The following is a 19,170-nucleotide window of genomic DNA, read 5'->3' as shown; positions in this document are numbered from 1 at the left end:
AGAGAGGGTAGGTGAACTCTGGGTGAAGGGGAGATTTAAGCTGGCAGGGAGGTAAGTGTGGCAGAGGCCATGGGGCCTGGAGGGTCACATTTAGCTGTGGGGCCTTTTCCCTTGGGTCAGAAGGAGTCGCTGATGGTGTTCGAGGATGGGCCATGGGCTCAGATGAGTCCTTCAGACAGAGTGGAGGGAGGACACACTTGCTGGTGACATCAGCACTCCTGGCTGGTGTCCAGCTGGGTGGCCCAGGGGCAGCAGGGATGGACGAGGGAGGAACCTGAAGGACGTGCTAGCAAGTCCCTGACTGTGACCTAGAGGAGGCCTCTGGAGTGGCGCCCTGGGGTCTGGGCAGGGAGAGGCCTGGGCAGCCTGAGAACGTGTCCATCAGAGTGGGCCCCGCCCCTTGCCCAGCCTCCAGCTTTGAGGACCCACTTGTCAGGGCCCTCGCTGGCCCCTCCCTTTCGCTTCCTCTCCAGTGGGCTCGGGCTTGACCTTGAATGTTCCTCCCCCACAGAACAAGAAAAAGAAGAAGACAGATTTCATTCCGTACCGAGATTCCGTGTTGACCTGGCTCCTCCGGGAAAACCTGGGTGAGAACTTGTGGGTTTGCCTGTCCCCAGGGCTCTGGGGACACCCTGGGCTGTGCCCTTCTTCCCCACTGAGGGGGTGCCCAGTCGCCAGGAGGCCTCTCACCCTTTCTGGGCTGAGGCTGGGAGGTGAACCTGGAGGGTCCAGTCAGTTCATGGCGCTTCTGGAGGACCTGGGGCAATGGCCAGCAGTGGGTTAACGAAGCGAATGTGGGAACCAGGATGGCCCAGGGGGTGGCACAGCACACACCTGCCTGTGTCAGTGGTCCTGGGTCAGGTGGGCTGTGACACCCAGGCCAAGTACTCATCCTTCTCTGGGCCTTGGTTTCCCCATCTGTCATGGGGACCTGGGACTCGATCTGGGAGCTCTGCTTGCTGGATTTTGAGGGGCTGCCATAAACCTCCTCTTCTCTATCTGAGTTCTGAGCAGTGAGACTTAGATGGGGAGGTGGGAATTGAAATGCACCCGACGCTGATCCCATCCATCCCGGAATAACCTCAGAGTCCTCCCCAACTGCATTTACACCTGGAGAGGCTGATGCCCAGGGAGGTAAACTGAGTCTTGGGCTTACCTGGTGAACATAGATGACTGGGGGTCCCTGGCCTCCCTCAGCGGCATGGCTGAGGTGTGCAGAGCCGTGGCTGACCACCTCTGCACCCCACAACTAGCCATGCTGCTCCCCAGCTCAGGCCAGTATTGCAGACCCCAGCAGGCCTGCGGATGGATGGGCCCCGCTGAGAGAGGAGGAGAGTGTGTTCCTTCACCTGAGATGTGGGCTGGGAAGGAGCCCCCTGGTCCAGGCACACCCAGGTTCAGCCCCAGGGCAGGGGCAGAGGAGTCCTCCCACGGAGGCTTTCTTGGGGCCCGTGTGGTATATACTCAGCCCTTCACACTGTCTCTTCAGTCCCTATGGGGACCCACTGGGGACCCATGCCCTGGGGACATGGCCCTGAGGATACACAGTTCCCTGGGGTCAAGCAGGCAAGATCATCTGTCCAGACTTGAAGCACCACCAGGCAGCAGTCCTGAGGGCTGGGGTGGAGTCAGTGGTGATCTTTTCCGACTGCTGAGGTCACCTAGACAGGATTCCCTGAAGAGAAAGAACACAGTCTGTTCCACACGCCACGCATTACCTGATGCTGGGATCCTACTAACCTGGGCCAGGAATCTGATGTTAAATACTGAGGAATATATTTCAAATGAAAATGATAGAAGTGCTTGAAAAAAATATTGAACATAAATGGTATTTATTTTGGAGTAAATACTTTAAAACCCTCCACAACTTTCCTCTCTGCTTTGGGGAAAGGAAGGCCTGATGGTGGTAAAATGGCCCCAAATGTGAGAAAAACACAAAGTAGAAGAGAAATAATGGCAGTGCCTGGTTCAGAGATGAAGGAGCAGCCAAGGAAGGCCAGGTCCTTGCTGTTGTCTGTGTTCATGGGGGCGGGGGTGGCGGGTAAGCCTGTGACTCAGTTTACCTCTCTGGGCCTCAGCCTCCCCATCTGTAAATGTGGGGGGAAGGGGGGAGCAGACATAGCCCTGGGGCCTAGATCCCCCTCTGGGCACAACCTGGTCTTCTTCCCACAGGCGGTAACTCAAGGACAGCTATGGTGGCAGCCCTGAGTCCTGCAGACATCAACTACGACGAGACCCTTAGCACCCTGAGGTGAGTTCTCCAGGGAGACAAGCTCTGCTTCCCGCTTCCTGGTCTTGGGGGATGGATCCTCTCATGCTTGAATTAGGAGCGCCAGTGAGCAGGGGCGACTCTTTGTGAGGGGTATAACCTGGACTCTGTGAGGCTGGAAGGGACTGTTCTGAGGCTCGTGGGCCTGCATGGGCCCTGTTCCATTCCCTCCATGGAGCCTTTGGGGGTGTGCTTTGGGGCTGCAGGCAGCCCAGGGCCTGGTGGCACCAGACTGGGAGAGCTGTGCCTGCTGGGCGAAGCAGTTTACACTCACCTGCCGGCCGGGATAACCACTGGGGATTTTTGGATAGCAAAGGGGGCATAGGTATGTCTTATGGGCAGGGTGGGCACCTGGGGTGGGGAGCCTGGGTCCCTAGCTGTGCTAGAGGCTGCTCGGTTGTTTGGGTCAGTGATCTCTCCCTTCTTTTGACCTTGCACCACCAGTGCTTAAGAGAAACAAAGGGCGTGTGTCTCAATAGAGGTTCATGTACTAGCTGGAAACGTAGACATGCGCATCGGCTGGTACACGGTGTGGGCGCAAGCCTATGCACACGTAGATGTTCTCACATTTTCCCTGGACTTTCTCCCTCTACCCTGGGACCACTGGGGGAGAGGACACCACCCTGTCCCTTCTCACCTGGGCCTCAGTTTCCCCAAGTGGGCGAGCTGGAACTGGGTGACCTCCCCTGTAAGTCTTCTCTGGCCTGTGGCCCCAAATGCCCTCCCCAGCGACTTGCCATGGGGGCGATTTCTCACTCTGTGCCAGGCTGTGCTGGCTCAGGTCCACCTCTGGCCTGGCTGCTGAGCCCAAAAGGCTGGGTCTTGGGCAGGGCTCTGGGCACCCTTGGGACCTGCCAGGTGTGGACCTGTCCCGAGCACAGCCCACAGCCCCCTCTGCCACCCAGGTATGCTGACCGGGCCAAGCAGATCCGCTGCAATGCTGTCATCAATGAGGACCCCAACAACAAGCTGATCCGCGAGCTGAAGGATGAGGTGACCCGGCTGCGGGACCTGCTGTACGCCCAGGGTCTTGGGGACATCACCGACAGTGAGTGCCTGCGCCAGCCTGTCCTGGACAGGGTTGTGGGGCCTCAGGCTCAGGGGCCTCGCAGGTCATCACATCCTCTCTCCTGGGGCCACCACTTTGCTGACCGCACCCTGGGCTGTGGCAGCTCCACACCGCTCCCAGAGCCCCTCTGGGCCAAATCCCTGTCCCTGCTCCATGTTCCTGGGCAGAAATGCCTCTGGGTGGGAGGCTGGGCGGGAGCCCTGGACAAGGGCAAGTTTCCTGGCCTTGGCCTGGATGGTACCACATGGTTTGGGTTCAATGCTGATGCAAGTGGGCCAGAGACGGCTCCCCTGGAAGCCCCATAGGCAGGCTATGGGTGCTGGGGTCACAGCGGTCCCCCGTGTTCTGGAGCTGAAGACCTTCACCACCCTGCTTGTGGCCACACACCCACTGCTGGCCACCCTGGCCTGTGAAAGGCGTGCCTGACCCTCTGGAGACAAACCTGTTCTTCTGTTTCTCTGTCTCTCCCCCTCCCCCACGCTTCCCTCCCCCGTAGCCAACACTGTGCCTGGAGGACCCAAATGTGTGTATTCCCTTTGCTGCTCTCTGCATCTCTGCTTCCAGCCCCAGCCAGCATGAGGGCCTAGGGTGGCACGGGCAGGGAGGGGTGAACCCCAGGGCACCTGCTCTGCTTTCTTCTCCTTTTTGGGGGGCAGAAAGCACTGCTCTCCCTCAGCCACAGGGCCCTGCTCATAGATGTGGGATTCTGTCTGCCTCTGAGCCCACACTCCTGGCTCCTTCCCACCCATATGGGCTACATGAGAAACCAAAGCAACGGGCGAGTCAGGGTGTAGCTGAGGCCTTCTCAGGCTAAACGTGGCCGAGATCAGGTCCTCTGACCCCCTGTGCACCCAAATGCCTGCGAAGGTCAGGATATCAGCACCAAAGGGCCAGGAGGGCTGGAGGGACTGTCCTGTCCCCAGCTCTTGGCTCAGGCCTCCATCTGCAATGCCATTTCTCCAGCTGACCTGACCCCCCACGCCCAGGCCCTCAACTCTGGAAATGCCAGAAGCTCAGCTTTCACAGCGGATGCTGCCAAATCCCGCCCAACCTTTGTGCCTCCTGGCCTTGGGCCTGGCTCCATGGGGCTCAGTGCCTCCCGAGCCTGGCTGCAGGGCGCCCTCCACTTCCCCCACACCCCGTGTGGTCCCGTGCTTGCTGCTGCTCTGCTGTGTGTTCGCTTCCGCTAGGGGACCCCTGGCACCACCCACTCCAGAGATGTCACAGCCCCACCTCCCAGGCCTTAGGGATGCATGAGGCCTAGGCTGGTGGGTGAGCTCCTCGTGGTGGAGGGGAAGGGCCTCCCTCATGAGGGTCCCATGTTCACCTCCTCCAGGATGGTCTCTGGGCCAATTTCTATGTCAGTGGGCTGAACGGTTAGCACAGCTCGGCCCCACAGCTCAGGGGTGTGTGGTGTCCCAGGCTGACGGTGGGTGCGAGGGATGGGAGGACAAGTGTGGGAGTCTGTACAGGGTGCTGCTGGGTGACCACGCCAAGCCAGTGGACAGGGTGGGAAGATGCAGGGAGGACAGGCTCCCAGCCCTCAGGTGCAGGGACTGCAGGGCGGCCTGGCAGTGGGGTCTGGAGTGCAGCTGTGAGAAAGCAAGAAGCCTTGCGCAGGGGGTGCAGGGGAGCTCCAGAGTGCTTAGGGCTGTGCCACGCTGCTGCTGGGGAGGGCAGGCCTGGGGGGCAGGCGGGCAAGTGGGTGCCACTGCTGGCCCTGTCCCATCATAGGCAAGGGGTGGCAGGAAGGCCTTGCATGCGCTTGTCCTGGGCCGGGCGGGGCTGCTGTGCCTCGTTGATGGTTTCTGTTTCTTGCCTTCTCTGGGCCCCATCTCTTACTTTTTCCCATCTTCATCTTTTTTCTCTCCCTCTCTCTGTCTGTCTGCCCGCCCTACCCCTCCTCCCCATAGACGTGTCCGACCTTGAGAACAATAACCTTAACCGTGGCGGGACGGTGAATGAAGCCCCTGACCCTCTCTCCACAGTGACCAATACCCTGGTGGGTATGAGCCCCTCATCCTCGCTCTCAGCCCTGTCCAGCCGCGCTGCCTCCGTGTCCAGCCTCCACGAGCGCATTTTGTTTGCCCCGGGCAGTGAGGAGGCCATTGAAAGACTGAAGGTGAGGACACCACTTGGGGCTTCGGGATGTCAGACTCTGGGAGTGGGAAGCTCGGAGGAGTTAGAGGCACCCTGCCCTCCTGGGTACAGCCCACCCTCATAAGGGCCATTGTGGAGCATCAGCAGGAGCCTCTGGCGTGTGGCCACCCAGGTGCCCAGTGGCCTATCTCCAGACCACCCACAGCAGCCAAGGCAACCAGTTCACTCGGGGGTCCCCAGGCTGTGGGCTGCACAACACTCAGCTGCTGGACAGGAAATGCCCCTGCAGGACCCTAGACCTGGGTGTCTGGGTGGCCTGTGCCCACACCCATGCCAAGCCTGGACAAGGGAAGATCCAAGAATGAATGTCCAGGACTGAGACTCTTCCTGTTGAGTCTTTAATTGTGTGAGTGGGTGCTTGTTCAAGGAGCAGTGAGCTGGATGGCATCTGTGGGTGGAGAGGTGTCTCGTCCCTCCCCACCCCGCAGCACCCCCTCCACTGGCGACAGCCCCAGGTCACAGCAGCTTCCCTCCTGGCGTCCTGTAGAATTACACCCCCTGAGAAGGGCAGTGAGTGTGGTGCAGGTTCCTGAGCCCCCTCCAGGCCATCCTGTGTTCACACCTGCACTCCTGCCTGGGAATAGTCACCACCTCCCACCGCTCAAAGGCACGGTGTGCTCCCTGGTGCCCAGCAATGGGCGGGGATCGTTTTAGGTTTCCACTCACATGCCCCTCGGTGAATGGCTGTGCAGGGGCAGGTGAGCCACACGCCTGGAGACTGAGGGGCTGAGGGGAGAAGGCAGAGGCCCCATTGAGGCCGGTGTGAGGAAGGGGATGGGGGCGAGGTTGGGCCTGTGACCCTGGAGCAGAGAGCCCTTCTGGGGTGTTGGGGTCCCACTGGGCTGTGGGTGGGAAGAAAAAGGAGAGACCAGGCTGATGTTGGGCAGTGTCGTCCATGTCCTGAAGAGGGGTGAGCACCTGGGCCTCTTGGCAGCAGCGAGGATGGCTGTGCTTTAGGAACTGAGGCGCAGCATCTCCCAGGAGCATTTGCTTCTCTTTTCCTTCCAGATTTGTTTTGCGTTTTCCCCATTCTCCTGAGTGTGTCTAAGGGAAAGACACACATTCTCTGAGCTTTACCTTGGTCTTCTGGATGCCTCGTTGCCTGGACAGGCCCAGGAATATGGCTCTCTTGTGCTTTGCAGCCCCTTCTCCTGGCACCCGTGTCTCCATTGTCTTCTCCCTTGGCCCCAGCCCCAGCAGCTCACTGTGCTCTGCCTCAATCCCCAGGAAACAGAGAAGATCATAGCTGAGCTCAATGAGACCTGGGAGGAGAAGCTGCGGCGGACAGAAGCCATCCGGATGGAGAGGTGTGCAGTGGGGAAACTGAGGCCCGGGGGAGGGGTGCAGCCAGCAAGCCCGGAGCCTGGGCAGGATGAGCACTGAGCCCTGCCCTCCAGTGCTGGGCACCTGCACCATAGGGTGGCCACGTCCCAGCCCAGGGCAAACCTGTTCCCTCATCCCCAATGACCCCCACCTTGTACACTGCTGGCTGCTAGCCACCAAGGCCTGAGAGACCTGAGGCCTGAGAGACCTGATCCCTGACCATGGTGCAGAGGGGCCGGTCCCATCAGCAGATGCCCTAACCCAGTGACCAGATGGGACATGCATGGGCACCACCCAGGCCACAGTGGCCACAGGCCCACTGCCCCAATTGGTCAGCCAGGGCTGAGGCCGGTGCTGGAAGCCTTGTGGAGCTTGTGTTGACCTCAGCTCTGTTCCCCCAGGGAAGCCCTGCTGGCCGAGATGGGTGTGGCCATGAGGGAGGATGGCGGCACCTTGGGCGTATTCTCTCCCAAAAAGGTAGGAGCTGTCTCAGTTCTGTGGTACTGCCCTCATCTGAACAGGACCAGGTGAGGTGCTGTCTCAGGTAGAGCCAGAGGGGGCTCCTGGAAGTAGGGGAGCACGGTGGGGCTCTGGCCCAGGCACTGGGGCTGTGAAGCTCACCCATAGTCACACTTTGCTTTTTGTGGAGAATTAGGTCCCCACATTCTCATGGTGGGGCATGCTGGTGGCTTTGGGACATCAGATGGGTCTCTTAGTGGCCTGGAGTGTGGACTGGGCTCTCCAAGGTCAGGGCAAGGCTGAGAAGCCAATGCCCAGGCTGGAGACTGAGACACAAGGGGCCTGGACCTGCCCTGGAGCCTGTGCTGCTCACAGAGCTGGGTGCCAGCTGCCTTCTTAGAACTCAGCTAGAGTCAGGTCTGACTGTTCCAGTGGGGACCCCTCTTTTCCCACCAGGTCAAGCCTAAGGGGTCTTTCAGCTGGGGGCCCTCAAATGGCACAGAACCCCTGGGCAGCTGCTTCAGAGTGTATATGACTCCTGTGCCCCCATCCAGCAGCCCAGGTGGGGCATGGCACACGCGCTTGGGAAAAAGTCTTTCTTGTGGTTCTAGTCCCCAAACCCCACACACCCACCCCAAAGGTGGCCGGGACATGGGGACAGACACCTGTGTGTCCATAGCTTGGGAGGGCCTAGGCAGGGCTGTGCTTCAGGCCGGGGGCCCAGCACCTGCTGAGGTCCAGAGGCAGGAAGGGCCTGAGAAGAGCTGTAGGGAGATTCCAGTCCCAGGCAGGGCCAGGACAGGCAGTGTCCTAATGGGGCTTCACTATACACGTCTTCTAGACAGGCCTTTGGTTTGGTCTGGAATGGATTGTTCCCTGCACTGTTTCAGACCCCATCCCCTTCCTGGAGGGGTAGGGTGGAACTCCAGGGGTGCAGCTTTATTGGTTGCCCTGGGTCTGGGCACTGCCCAGAAGTGGGACCACTGGGGACCCCTTTCTTGAGAAGTTCAGTGTTCTTGGGAGTCACGAGACGTGCACAGGCCAGTGGGGTCCCAAGGCTGCAGCCCCTACTCAGCCCCAAAGCCGTGGGCATAGCCCCTCCTGGCTGGATGTCTTCCCCACTCAGGGGGCAGGGACGGCTGGGGATGGTCTGTCCCCTTCGTCCAGCGACGAGGTCTCCACCTCTCTGCATGGGGGTGCCTCAGGTGGCTCATCAAGGATCCTTTCACAACTGCTTCATTCCCCAGACCCCAGGGCTGAGCCCTCCGTGGTCAGTGTCCTGATCCTTCTTGGCTCTTGGCTCTTGGCTCCCACTGGTGAGCCCATGGTTTCTGGGCTGTCTGAGCTGGAATGGGGTCCTAGAACCCCATTTTACAGTCCAAAGCTGGGAACCCAGGACCCCATGGGACAAAGCCTGTGGTCTGCACATCTGGGGGCTCACCCCAGCCTCAGAGGGCCCCAGGGCCCCCACGTGCTGAGAGCTGGGGCTCTCTGCCCTTCTGGAAGCTCAGTTTCTGCTGCAGTGCTGGGGCTGCTGTGCCAGGCCTGGGTGTATGTGGGTGGTCGGGTCCCACCAGCCTGCTGCTATTGGTGGGCTGGGCCTTCGGCTTGCACTTTCTGTTTTCCTCATTTTCCTGGCTTGGAGTGACCAGCCTGGTGGCACCAGCTGAGTGCGGGGGCAGGGACCCTGGTGGTAGTTTGGTGCCTGGAGAGCGGTCGGAAGGGGTGTGGCCAGCATCGGGCTCCTGCCCCTCTGCAAGACAGATGATCCTCCTGTCTCCCTGCAGACACCACACCTCGTCAACCTGAACGAGGACCCGCTGATGTCTGAGTGCCTGCTCTACTACATCAAGGATGGGATCACCAGGTGAGAGGGGACCTGGCAGCCACTCCAGCCTGGCCAGGCCCTGGGATCTGGCAGGGGAAGGCTGGACTCGCCATTCCTGCTGCTGCAGAGGGGCCACTGAGTTTGGACTTCCCCAGCGACCCCGCTGATGTCTGCCCTGGGTGTTTCCCAAACACTCCTGGTTGGGCACCCCTGGAGGCCAGTGGGTGGCGTCCTGGGTGTATTGGGTCCCGGCTGCAGTGCTGATGGTGCCCCCACCCCGCAGAGTGGGTAGGGAGGATGGCGAGAGGCGGCAGGACATCGTTCTGAGTGGGCACTTCATCAAGGAGGAGCACTGCGTCTTCCGGAGCGACTCCAGGGGAGGTAGTGAAGGTATCACCACCCTACCGTCCCCACCCGCACCCACACCTGTGTGCTGTGATGATCAGGCCTGAATGAGGTCACCCTCTCCCAGCTTACCCAGCACTAAGTGGGTCGCGAGTCATACTTCTAGGCAGGACGTGTGTGTGTGTGTGTGTATGTGTGAGAGAGAGAGAGAGAGAGATTTGGAGAGAGAGAGAGAGAGATTTGGGGCCAGCCTTACAGACAACTTCCATTAGGTTGGTACTTGGGAAAATGCCTGGTACCTTCTGTGGCCAGGGGTGGCTGCTGCCTTAGGGAGCTGAGCCTCCTTGAGGGCTGGAGGTGGGGGCGCAGGTGGGCTGCTGGCCAGGAAGCGTGTTGGGGCCCAGGGTGGAGGATGTTCATGGCGAGAGGACAGTGAGCCATGAGGATTGAGCCCAGACCTAGGGTGGAAAACTATTTCCAGACCTTGGTTTCCTGTTGGCTGTGGGCGGCCATCTGTCTGTTTCCCCTGCCTGCAGTGGTCTTCCTCCCGGAGATGACGTGGGGCTGTCCCCATTGCCTGGTGCTGCCCAACTCGGGGATGGGCCTGCGGTGTCAGTGTGCCGTCACATGGCCCACAGCCCAGGCTAAGGGCATCTCCCGGCAGCATCCAGCCAGCCTCTGGCCTGCAGACCTGTGACTGACACCCACCGTCCAACTTGGCCACCTCAGGATGATGGCCCTAAGTGGTGTTGGGACAATTGGCTCTCCTGGAATTCTCTGACTGCAAAGCCCTGCTTACCCTCTCCTGTGGGATGGCCCAGGCCCCATTAGCTGGTGTTTTTATCCTTGTCCACCTGGAGAGCTGGACAGGGCCCTGGGTGATCAGGCCCAGCACAGCCTCTTAGCTTCAATGTGGGCACATGCATCCTCCTTCTGGGGGTTACTTTCTTCCTCTGTTAAGTGAGGTGAGACCCCTAAGCTCCTCTGAGGCCCAAATGAGAGTTGCCAATGGTCACGGCCTGTGTAGCAGGGAAAAGAGAGGCGAGAGGCCTGGAAGAGGCCGTGCCTGGGGGCCAGGTAAGCCGAGCTGCTGTAGGTGAGAGCCCCTCATAGTCCTCTTCTCTGCCCCTCCCGCCTTTCCTGTAGCTGTGGTGACCTTGGAGCCCTGTGAGGGGGCAGACACCTACGTCAATGGCAAGAAAGTCACAGAGCCCAGCATCCTGCGGTCAGGTACGGCTGGGGACTCCAGGGGCCAGTCAGGTAGGCAGAGGCATGAGGCGAGGCCTCTGTTCCCATGTCCAAGCCACCGCCTCCTGTGCACTGTGTGGGACGGCAGCTCTCAAGGGCCGCGGGGCAGGTAGGGGAGGGGGCTGCGGGTACCCAAGCAGCTCATGTGCCTCCCCAGTCCCCCAGCTCCAGGAACACAGTACTACAGGCCCCATTCACACAACACAGGGACCCCGAGACACTGAGTCCATGCTGTGGGCTGAGTGAGGAGCCAGGGTGTGCCTGCCTAGGAAGAAGCTCCTGCCTCCTGGCCCAGGACTGTGCCCTGTCGGGCTGGTCTGGGGGATACAGGGCTGTGGACAGGGGCTTCCCAGAGCTGAGGTGTTGTGGAGCTCAGTGGGGTGGGCTGCTCCAGTCTCTGAATGCAGCACCCCAGGTGGGGCTGAGCTCTGTTCCCAGACACTGCAGTGTCTGTGATGTTCAAACACGTGCAGGCACACATGGCATAAAGTCCCTTCTTTAGAGAAGTCAGACATGGAGCCCTCCTGAGTGGTGTGTGACTATCGCCCACGCAGTTAGGGTTCTGCCAGAGAAACAGCAGCAGCCTGACGCACAGACATGGCTGTAGACATGGACCGAGATGTAGTGAGATACATACAACCATGTCTAGGTATAAAGAGATTTATTTCAAGGAATTGGCTTATCAGATGGCGGGGCTGGTCAGTGAAGTCTGAAATCCATGGGCAGGTGGCAGGCTGGGAACTCGGGGCAGGCTGGGAACTCGGGGCAGGCTGGGAACTCGGGGCAGGCTGGGAACTCAGGGCAGGGTGGGAACTCGGCAGGAGTGGAATCCATCCGCTGGGTTTCTTCTTCCTCAGAGGAAGCCCCAGTTTACTCTTAGGTCTTCACCTGCTTGGATGAGGCCCGCCCCACCGTTGGGGGCCTCCTTGATTTCCATCAGCCAATTGCGGGTGTGGAGCACATGTGCAGAAACCTCCACACAACACCCAGGGAGGGTGTGGCTGAATCACTGGGTGCTGTGGCCTGGCCAGGCTGACATAAAAGTGACCATTGGCTTGGAACAGGGGAGACCCTTTCCTGACCCTGTCTTAGGGGAAAGCAAAGGGGGTGAGGAAGGGCAGGTGACACCCAGCAGCCCCACTTCTAGCCCATCTGCCCACCCCCGAAGGCGTTCGGAGGAGTCTTCGGGACTCAGGAGTCCTGCCTATGGGGTCCCTGGGCAGGAGGGCAGGACACACTGAATGTCCTGAATTCGTGGGGTGGCCTTGTCATGGGGAGTCGGTGTGGCTAAGCCTGGGCGACAGCTGGTCAGATGGACAGACAGACAGCTGTGCCTATTCTCCCTGCTTGTTTTGGGGTTGGCCCTGGTGCCTGTGGGGCTCAGGGCAGGGCCTAGGCTAAGAGAGGCCTTAGCTTGGGGTTTCCCTCCCAGTGTCTGAGGTGGGCTGCATACGGCCTGCAGACAGGGAGGACAGAGGAAGTGGCCAGCTGAGAGCGGCCAGCAAGGAGGTGCCGAAGGGGGACAGACCTGCAGGCACGGACCACCTGGGTGGGAGGCAGGGCAGAGGTGGCTCTATGGAGCCCCAAGACAGAGCTACAGCTACTAGGGAAAGTCAGAGGGAAACTAGGCCATCCAAAGAGAGCCCCTGCAGGCAGGACTGTCCCAAGACAGTGAGTGCTGCCCTGGAGGGCCCTGCAGATGGGGCAGCCCTGAGGGGGGTCCAGCCGGATGCTGGGGTGGGAGGGGCTGGACTGATGCCCATGGCTCGGTGGCCCTGATGCTGAGGCTCCGCAGCCACCTGTGCCTGTTAGCTGCCGTCCCTGCTTCCTTCTTGTGGTCTCTGGACTCCGGACCCTGGACCTCAGCCCTGGGCACAGGGGACCTGCCCCAGCCCTGCTTCCAGTCTAGTGGGGGAGACAGATGGAAGGGAAGGGTCCTGCGCCCTGCAACAGTGCTCTGTGGAGGGCCCAAATCCAGCCCTGGGGGCACCGGCCCCAAACTGGATGTGAGAGGGAGGGTCCTGGCTCCCATGTGTGCACGGGGGCTTGGGGGCAGGAGGCAAGTGCAAGGCTGGCCTGGGGAGGGGCAGGGACACTGGAGCACAGCAGAGGCCCCAGATCTGTGGTTTGCAAATGTCACTGGCTGCTGAGTGGAGAGTGGCCAAGGGTGGATTTATGGGGAGAGTGAGGAGACACATTCAGGTCCCAGCAAGGGCTGAAGAAGGAGTGGCTGGGAGCTGGGGATGGTGGGGTGCCTGTACCTATTCCCCTTTCTCCTCACACCTCCCCGCTTGAGACCATCAGGGACCTGAAGATCCCCATCCCCCAAGGTCACCTGTCCCTCTGTCCCCCAGGAAACCGCATCATCATGGGTAAGAGCCACGTGTTCCGGTTCAACCACCCCGAGCAGGCCCGGCAGGAGCGTGAGCGCACGCCCTGTGCGGAGACACCAGCTGAGCCTGTGGACTGGGCCTTCGCCCAGCGTGAGCTGCTGGAGAAGCAGGGCATCGACATGAAGCAGGAGATGGAGCAGAGGTGAGGCGGAGGCCACCCCCATCTGCCTGCTGCCCCTCCTGCTCTCCCGTGCTCACCCCAGCGCCCCCTTGCAGGCTCCAGGAACTGGAGGACCAATACCGCCGCGAGCGGGAGGAGGCCACCTACCTGCTGGAGCAGCAGCGGCTGGTGAGTGACGTGGCCCCGTCCTCCCTGCCCAGCCCCCACCCCCACCAGGGGACCCCTGTCCTCCCACGCCCCCACTCCCTGCTTGCCTGGCCCCATCTCTTGCATCTAAACAGTGGGATGTGGTGAGGCCCACTGTCTAGGCGCAGTGCGAGAGGCCCAGGAAGGTAAGGCCGTAGTGGAGTCACAGGCCTTGCTTTCTGCAGGACTACGAGAGCAAGCTGGAGGCTCTGCAGAAGCAGATGGACTCCAGGTACTACCCGGAGGTGAATGAGGAGGAGGAGGAGCCCGAGGATGAAGGTGAGGGGTCACTGGGCCAGCACCTGCTGCGTCAGGAGGGTCTCAGCATGGAGGTGGGCAGCCCCGGGCCCCTCTCTGGAGGTCACTGGTCAGCACTTTTGCCGTGGGGTGTGGACCTGTCTCTTTAGGGAAAGACCTCCTTGCCCTGGGAAGCACCGTGGAAGCAGCATTGGGGGAGGGGGGATACTGTGCCACAGCTGGCAAGCAGCTTTGCACACTCATGCACTTGCGTGTGTATACACATACACACATTCATGTGCACACATGTACACACATGTGCACACACATGCTGCCTCTGACAGGAATGGCTGGATGATGATGGGGAATGGGGCTGGTAGGGGCTCACCATGCTCATATGCGTCCACTTTTCCCGTCCTGCTGACCACAAGGCTCATGGGGCCCCCGAGGAAGAGTCCACTGTGCACATCACCTCAGGATTCCCTCAGTGAGCATGTGCTCGGGGGGCCAACCCAGCTGACCTCCCGCAGCTGTGGGCAGAGGTGGCCCACATGCAGGTGGGGAGGGGTTTGTGCCCATCTCGGCCTCTGGCCAGGTGGTCAGCAGCTTTGTGCTGGCATGACCTTGGCCTCTTCCCCTGTTTGGTCTCATTTACCCAGCAAAGCTCCCTCCCACTGCAAAGCTCAGGCGTGCCGGACTGGGGGCAGCCAAAGGCGCGTAGTGCTGTCTTGCGAGGAGGGGTGGGGCCTCAGCACAAGGACAAGTCCCTCCTTGTGTCCCTGCTTGTCCTTCTCTCAAGGGCCCAGTGGACAGACAGGGCGTGGGCGGGGAGAGTGTGTACGGGCCAGGGCCACCTGGGAGCACCTGGCCTGCCCTCCTGCCTCCTCTCCTGTGGGTCCTGCTCCCCACTGCTGGCCCCAGATGGTGTGTGGCTGTCATTGATGGTGTTGCTCCCCCAGCCACTCTGATCTTCAGCCTGACTCACAAGGCTGCTCGTGGCGGCCTCTCCTTTGGGGCATGCAGAGCTTTTCATGTTGCCCACTGTGACAGAGCTCTCTGCCGGTTTCTTCTTTCTGTGTACCCAAATAGTTAGTGTGAAACAGGGGGGCCAAGCACAGAGCTCTCCCAGCCCAGGCCCAGAGTGAGAGGAAGCCTGGGGAGAGAGGGGCCTGTCCACCTCTGGCCTCAGTGACCACATGGGGAGTAACCTTCCAGCCTTCCATCTTTTTACCTGATAACCACCCGGCTGTGAGGTACACAGAGCACAGGGTCAGCTTAGGCAGCCCCATGGAATGGCCGACTGGCCTGACCTTCCAGAGGGCGGGGCATGGTGGGCAGGGTCATGGCCTTCCTGCGATGACCACGTGTGACCTCTCCCCACAGTCCAGTGGACGGAGCGGGAGTGTGAGCTGGCGCTCTGGGCCTTCCGGAAGTGGAAGTGGTACCAGTTCACGTCTCTGCGGGACCTGCTGTGGGGCAACGCCATCTTCCTCAAGGAGGCCAATGCCATCAGCGTGGAGCTGAAGAAGAGGGTGGGCTGCCCACTGGCTGTACCATTTCCTGTTGGAGAGAGTGTGCCACCTCACTCATGATGGGGACAGCTACTTGGGACTCAGCACTTGGCTCTCTGCTGGCCCCGGGGATGGCGTAGCAGCCCTGCCTGACCTGGGCCCCCCAGAAGGGTGGGCAGTGAGGGATCCCAGACCTGGCCAGGTGGGACTTGGCTGCTCACGGGAGACGGCGGCCAGGTGGGCAGGCAGGAAGCAGGTGGTCCCCCCTGGTGGCTGTCTGAAAGATTCCAGTGAACCATTGTGGGGCAGGCAGCTGAAATCTCCAGAAGGTGGGAAGGAAGCCTTTTTGGGGACCTGGCACCCTGTCCCCCAAGGAGCTGACGAGTGGTCATCTTCCCCCGTCACAGGTAGAATTCCAGTTTGTCCTCCTGACGGACACACTCTACTCCCCTCTGCCACCCGACCTGCTGCCCCCAGAGGCCGCCAAAGACCGAGAGACACGGCCCTTCCCCCGCACCATTGTGGCCGTGGAGGTCCAGGACCGGAAGAACGGGGCCACCCACTACTGGACGCTGGAGAAGCTCAGGTGTGGCTGGAGGGCCGCTGGGTGGATGGTGGGAGGGTCCTCCTGGGCAGGGCTGAAACCACAGGAGCGGTGGCAGGCACAGGCTTCACAGCGAGTACCTGCAGACACCGCTGTTCCTCCTGTTCCGATTATTTTAAAATCAGAAGAAAAATGTGAATAGAGTCCAGCCTTGTAGAATCCTCATTCTCTTTCTACCAGTGCAGCAATCATACATAAAAATAGATCTGGGCATTTTCTTTCGGAGGAAAGGACAGATGAGGGGAATGCTCCCTAGGCCCACAGGGGTCAGGACGGTGCAGTGTAGGGGAGGGCAGGCTGTGGCACCGACAGAACAGGCTGGCGGAGCACCCAGAGCGGGTACAGCAGGGCCTGAAGGGTGGCTCCCCAGAGGGGCTGGGAAAGGTGGTGGGGGGTTTGCTCCTCCATTCAGGAAGCTGCCGGGAGGTGGATCCCTTAGCTGAACCCAGTGGAAGGTGGAGGAGGAGCTGAGGTGGGGGTGGCGAGGAGGAAGCCTGGGCTGTGCCCCTCTGTGCCCTATGTGAGCTCGTGTCCTTCCTAAAGCTCGGCCTCTGCTGTCCCCACATGCTCACTCTGATTTGTCTTGAGCCTTGATTTTTTTTTTTTCTTCAAGAGACAGGGCCTTGCTCTGTTGCTCAGGCTAGAGTGCAGTGGTGTGATCACAGCTCACTGCAGCTCGAACTCCTGGGCTCGTGATTGTTCCACCTCAGCCTCCTAAGTAGCTGGGACCACAGGAATGGAGTGCAGCATGACACCCAGCTAATTTTTGAATTTTTTTGTGGTAGAGATGAGGTCTCGCTCTGTTGCACAGGCTGATCTCTAACTCCTGGCCTCAACCAATCCTTGCACCCTGGCCTCCGAAAGTAGTAGCATTATAGGTGCGAGCCACTGCACCCAGCCAGGCCTTAAGTTATGGGGGTGACTGAGTCACCATGTGAGGTCAGCGCCGTCAGTGGAGGAGTTGAATGTCACTCAAAGGCCCCTGGGAAGCAGAGCATGGCACGCTCCACCCTGCAGGGCTACAGGGGGAGGCACCAGGGCCCATCAGGAGGCAGAGAGGAGTAGGAGTAGGGGAAGGCCCAGGCCACAGCCTGGAGTTGTGGGAAAGGCCAGGCAGGGCAGGGAGACAGCTTAGGCTTGGCTAGTTTGAATAATTCTGCAGGGCTCTAGGGCATAGGGCTGTCCCTAGTTGTCCGGTACCTTGTCCTGGGTGATTTAGGCCAGGGGGAATATTGGCCTGGTGTGTGAAAAAGTTAGAGAAAGGAGGTGGCTGGGGTACAGACTCGGGATTGGTTGGTTTGTGTAGGAAAGGCAGGAGTGATGGCAAGTTGCTGACTGTCTCTAGGAATTATCAGGACCTATGCAGCCCTCCGCAGCCTGCAGTGCCCCGCAAGGAAGTCAAAACATCACAAGATACAGAAAATAAAAATATGATTAATGCACTCCTACACACATACACATTCATGCACACACACACACACACTCATAAGCATTCATGAAGACGTGCACGTATACACAGCATACACTCCCACACTCACGCTCCTCACTCTTCTCCCCTGTTCTCCCAGGTTACGTGGCTTTTGGAAGGACGGACAGCCACTGTTGATGTGGTTTCTCTTATACCTGAGACCTAGGGGCACAATGATTGCTTTTCCTTTCTCCTACATTGTATTTTTCTTGGGAATAATAATTTGTAGGCTATTTTCCCTGTCTCCTGTGTCCCTACCCCCAGTTTGCCCTTTATTTCTTGAGCTCTTGGGCCTCTGTGGCCTGATCCCCGTTTCTGAGCTTCACTTGGATTCTCTTCCCACCTCTCCGCCAGCTTTCCAGCAGCCCAGTGCAGCCAGCCCGTCTAGCCCCTCACTGCTTGTTCCCCAACCCACCCCCTGGAGGGAGTTTGGGAGGAGCTGTTGGTGACCTTGCGTGCTTAGCTGAGTATGTTACCTGTGACTGACCAGCTCTAAGGGTCACAGAGGGGATCTGTCTAGCAAGCCCCCTGAACCTTGATGACCCTGAGCTGGATGTTGTGGCCAGAGCTAGGCTGAGCCCACTGTCCCCAGGAGATAAGGGCGTGCAGTGCCAGCTGCTGAGCGCTGGGCCTGGGTCCACATTGACCCCTGCTGTCCCTGCAGGCAGCGTCTGGACCTGATGCGGGAGATGTACGACCGCGCTGCAGAGGTGCCCTCCAGTGTCATCGAGGACTGTGACAACGTGGTGACCGGTGGAGACCCCTTCTATGACCGCTTCCCCTGGTTCCGGCTGGTGGGCAGGTGGGCGCCTCCTCCCTTCCTTGGCAGAGAGAGAGATTGAGAGAGAGGGAGATTGAGAGAGAGAGATGGCAGTGGGGGTAGGAGTGGGCCCTGGCCTGATACAAGGAGCGGCCCCGACAAGTGCTTTTCCAGCCCCATACTCCCAGCCCTGTCCTCCCCGGCCTGAGGTTCCTCCCAGCCATTCCTCTCCACACACCACAGGGCCTGTTATTTCAGGGGACGTGGGATGGGGACTTGGCACTGCCACCCAAACCCACTGCAGGGCTGTAGCCTCCAGAACCCATGGGTCCATGTGTATGAATATGTGAGGCTCCCAAGCAAACTTTCCGGGGTCACCTGTTGGCCTTGAGGGTGGGAACATGGAGGCAGGGCTGTGTCACCTGAGCCTTAGAAATGGCTGCCTCCTTCCCTGGTCTCCCAGTCTGGAGTCTGCATCCAGCCCCCTTCACCCCATGGGACTGTGGTATTCTGAGGCCTCAATGTGGCCAAACTCTCGAGGTCCTCATATGGCCTCAGCCACTCCCAGCCGAGACCCCTGTTCTCAGTCCCACCTGCAGGTGTCCTCCGGAACCTTCCTGCTGGCCATACATGTGATTTCTTTCCAAGCCTGGGGGCACAGTTTTGGTTCTCTCATCTTTTAAAGCAGCATTCTCGATGGTCTGTGTGTTTGGTTTTGGTTTTAAACAGAAGATCCCCCCAGCCCCGGCCCCGGCCCCTGTTCGTCCCTGCGAGTCGCTGGTGTTAACTTCTCTCTGTCTTGTCGCACTAACCTCAGTTCAGCCATCTCTGGCTGCAACAGCTACCCTCTTCTCAACACATGCATGAGCGAGCGCATGGCTGCTCTCACCCCCTCCCCCACCTTCTCGAGCCCCGACTCCGACGCCACCGAGCCTGCTGAGGAGCAGAGCGTGGGGGAGGAGGAGGAGGAGGAGGAGGAGGAGGATGAGGAGGAGGAGGAGGACCTGGAGGACGACGTCTTTCGGCAGCACAAGCTGTGTGACCGCCGGGACCCGTTTTACGACCGGCCCCCCCTGTTCAGTTTAGTAGGAAGGTTGGTGAGGTCGAGGAGAGCATGCTGGGGAGGACCCAGCTCTTTTGCACAGGAGCACTGCTGCGGGCACAGATGGACCGCTGGGGCCTGGCCCGG

General features: G+C 60.0%; 1 protein-coding gene across 23 annotated transcripts in view; it reads left to right on the top strand.

Annotated features, from left to right (window-relative positions):
- Nucleotides 1-19,170, top strand: part of KIF1A (kinesin family member 1A) — a 116,707-nt gene that overhangs the window by 53,686 nt on the left and 43,851 nt on the right. For 4 of the 23 annotated variants that reach the window (XM_063648214.1, XM_054477643.2, XM_054477641.2 and 1 more), the window contains exons 11-26: nt 512-587; nt 2,173-2,251; nt 3,175-3,317; nt 3,835-3,861; nt 5,252-5,460; nt 6,726-6,805; nt 7,223-7,298; nt 9,068-9,147; nt 9,392-9,498; nt 10,600-10,683; nt 13,056-13,236; nt 13,311-13,383; nt 13,587-13,680; nt 15,022-15,170; nt 15,557-15,735; nt 17,886-18,023. In XM_063648214.1, the coding sequence (XP_063504284.1) occupies nt 512-587; nt 2,173-2,251; nt 3,175-3,317; nt 3,835-3,861; nt 5,252-5,460; nt 6,726-6,805; nt 7,223-7,298; nt 9,068-9,147; nt 9,392-9,498; nt 10,600-10,683; nt 13,056-13,236; nt 13,311-13,383; nt 13,587-13,680; nt 15,022-15,170; nt 15,557-15,735; nt 17,886-18,023 (1,775 nt within the window). Of the gene's footprint in view, nt 1-511; nt 588-2,172; nt 2,252-3,174; nt 3,318-3,834; nt 3,862-5,251; nt 5,461-6,725; nt 6,806-7,222; nt 7,299-9,067; nt 9,148-9,391; nt 9,499-10,599; nt 10,684-13,055; nt 13,237-13,310; nt 13,384-13,586; nt 13,681-15,021; nt 15,171-15,556; nt 15,736-17,885; nt 18,024-18,798; nt 19,075-19,170 lie in introns of all 23 variants that reach the window. The other 19 variants (XM_063648216.1, XM_054477652.2, XM_054477651.2 and 16 more) reach the window with 7 other exon arrangements.

Source organism: Pongo pygmaeus, chromosome 11 (genome assembly GCF_028885625.2).
Source record: "Pongo pygmaeus isolate AG05252 chromosome 11, NHGRI_mPonPyg2-v2.0_pri, whole genome shotgun sequence".
Classification (NCBI taxonomy): domain Eukaryota; kingdom Metazoa; phylum Chordata; class Mammalia; order Primates; family Hominidae; genus Pongo; species Pongo pygmaeus.
This window is presented reverse-complemented; position numbering and strand designations above follow the sequence as displayed.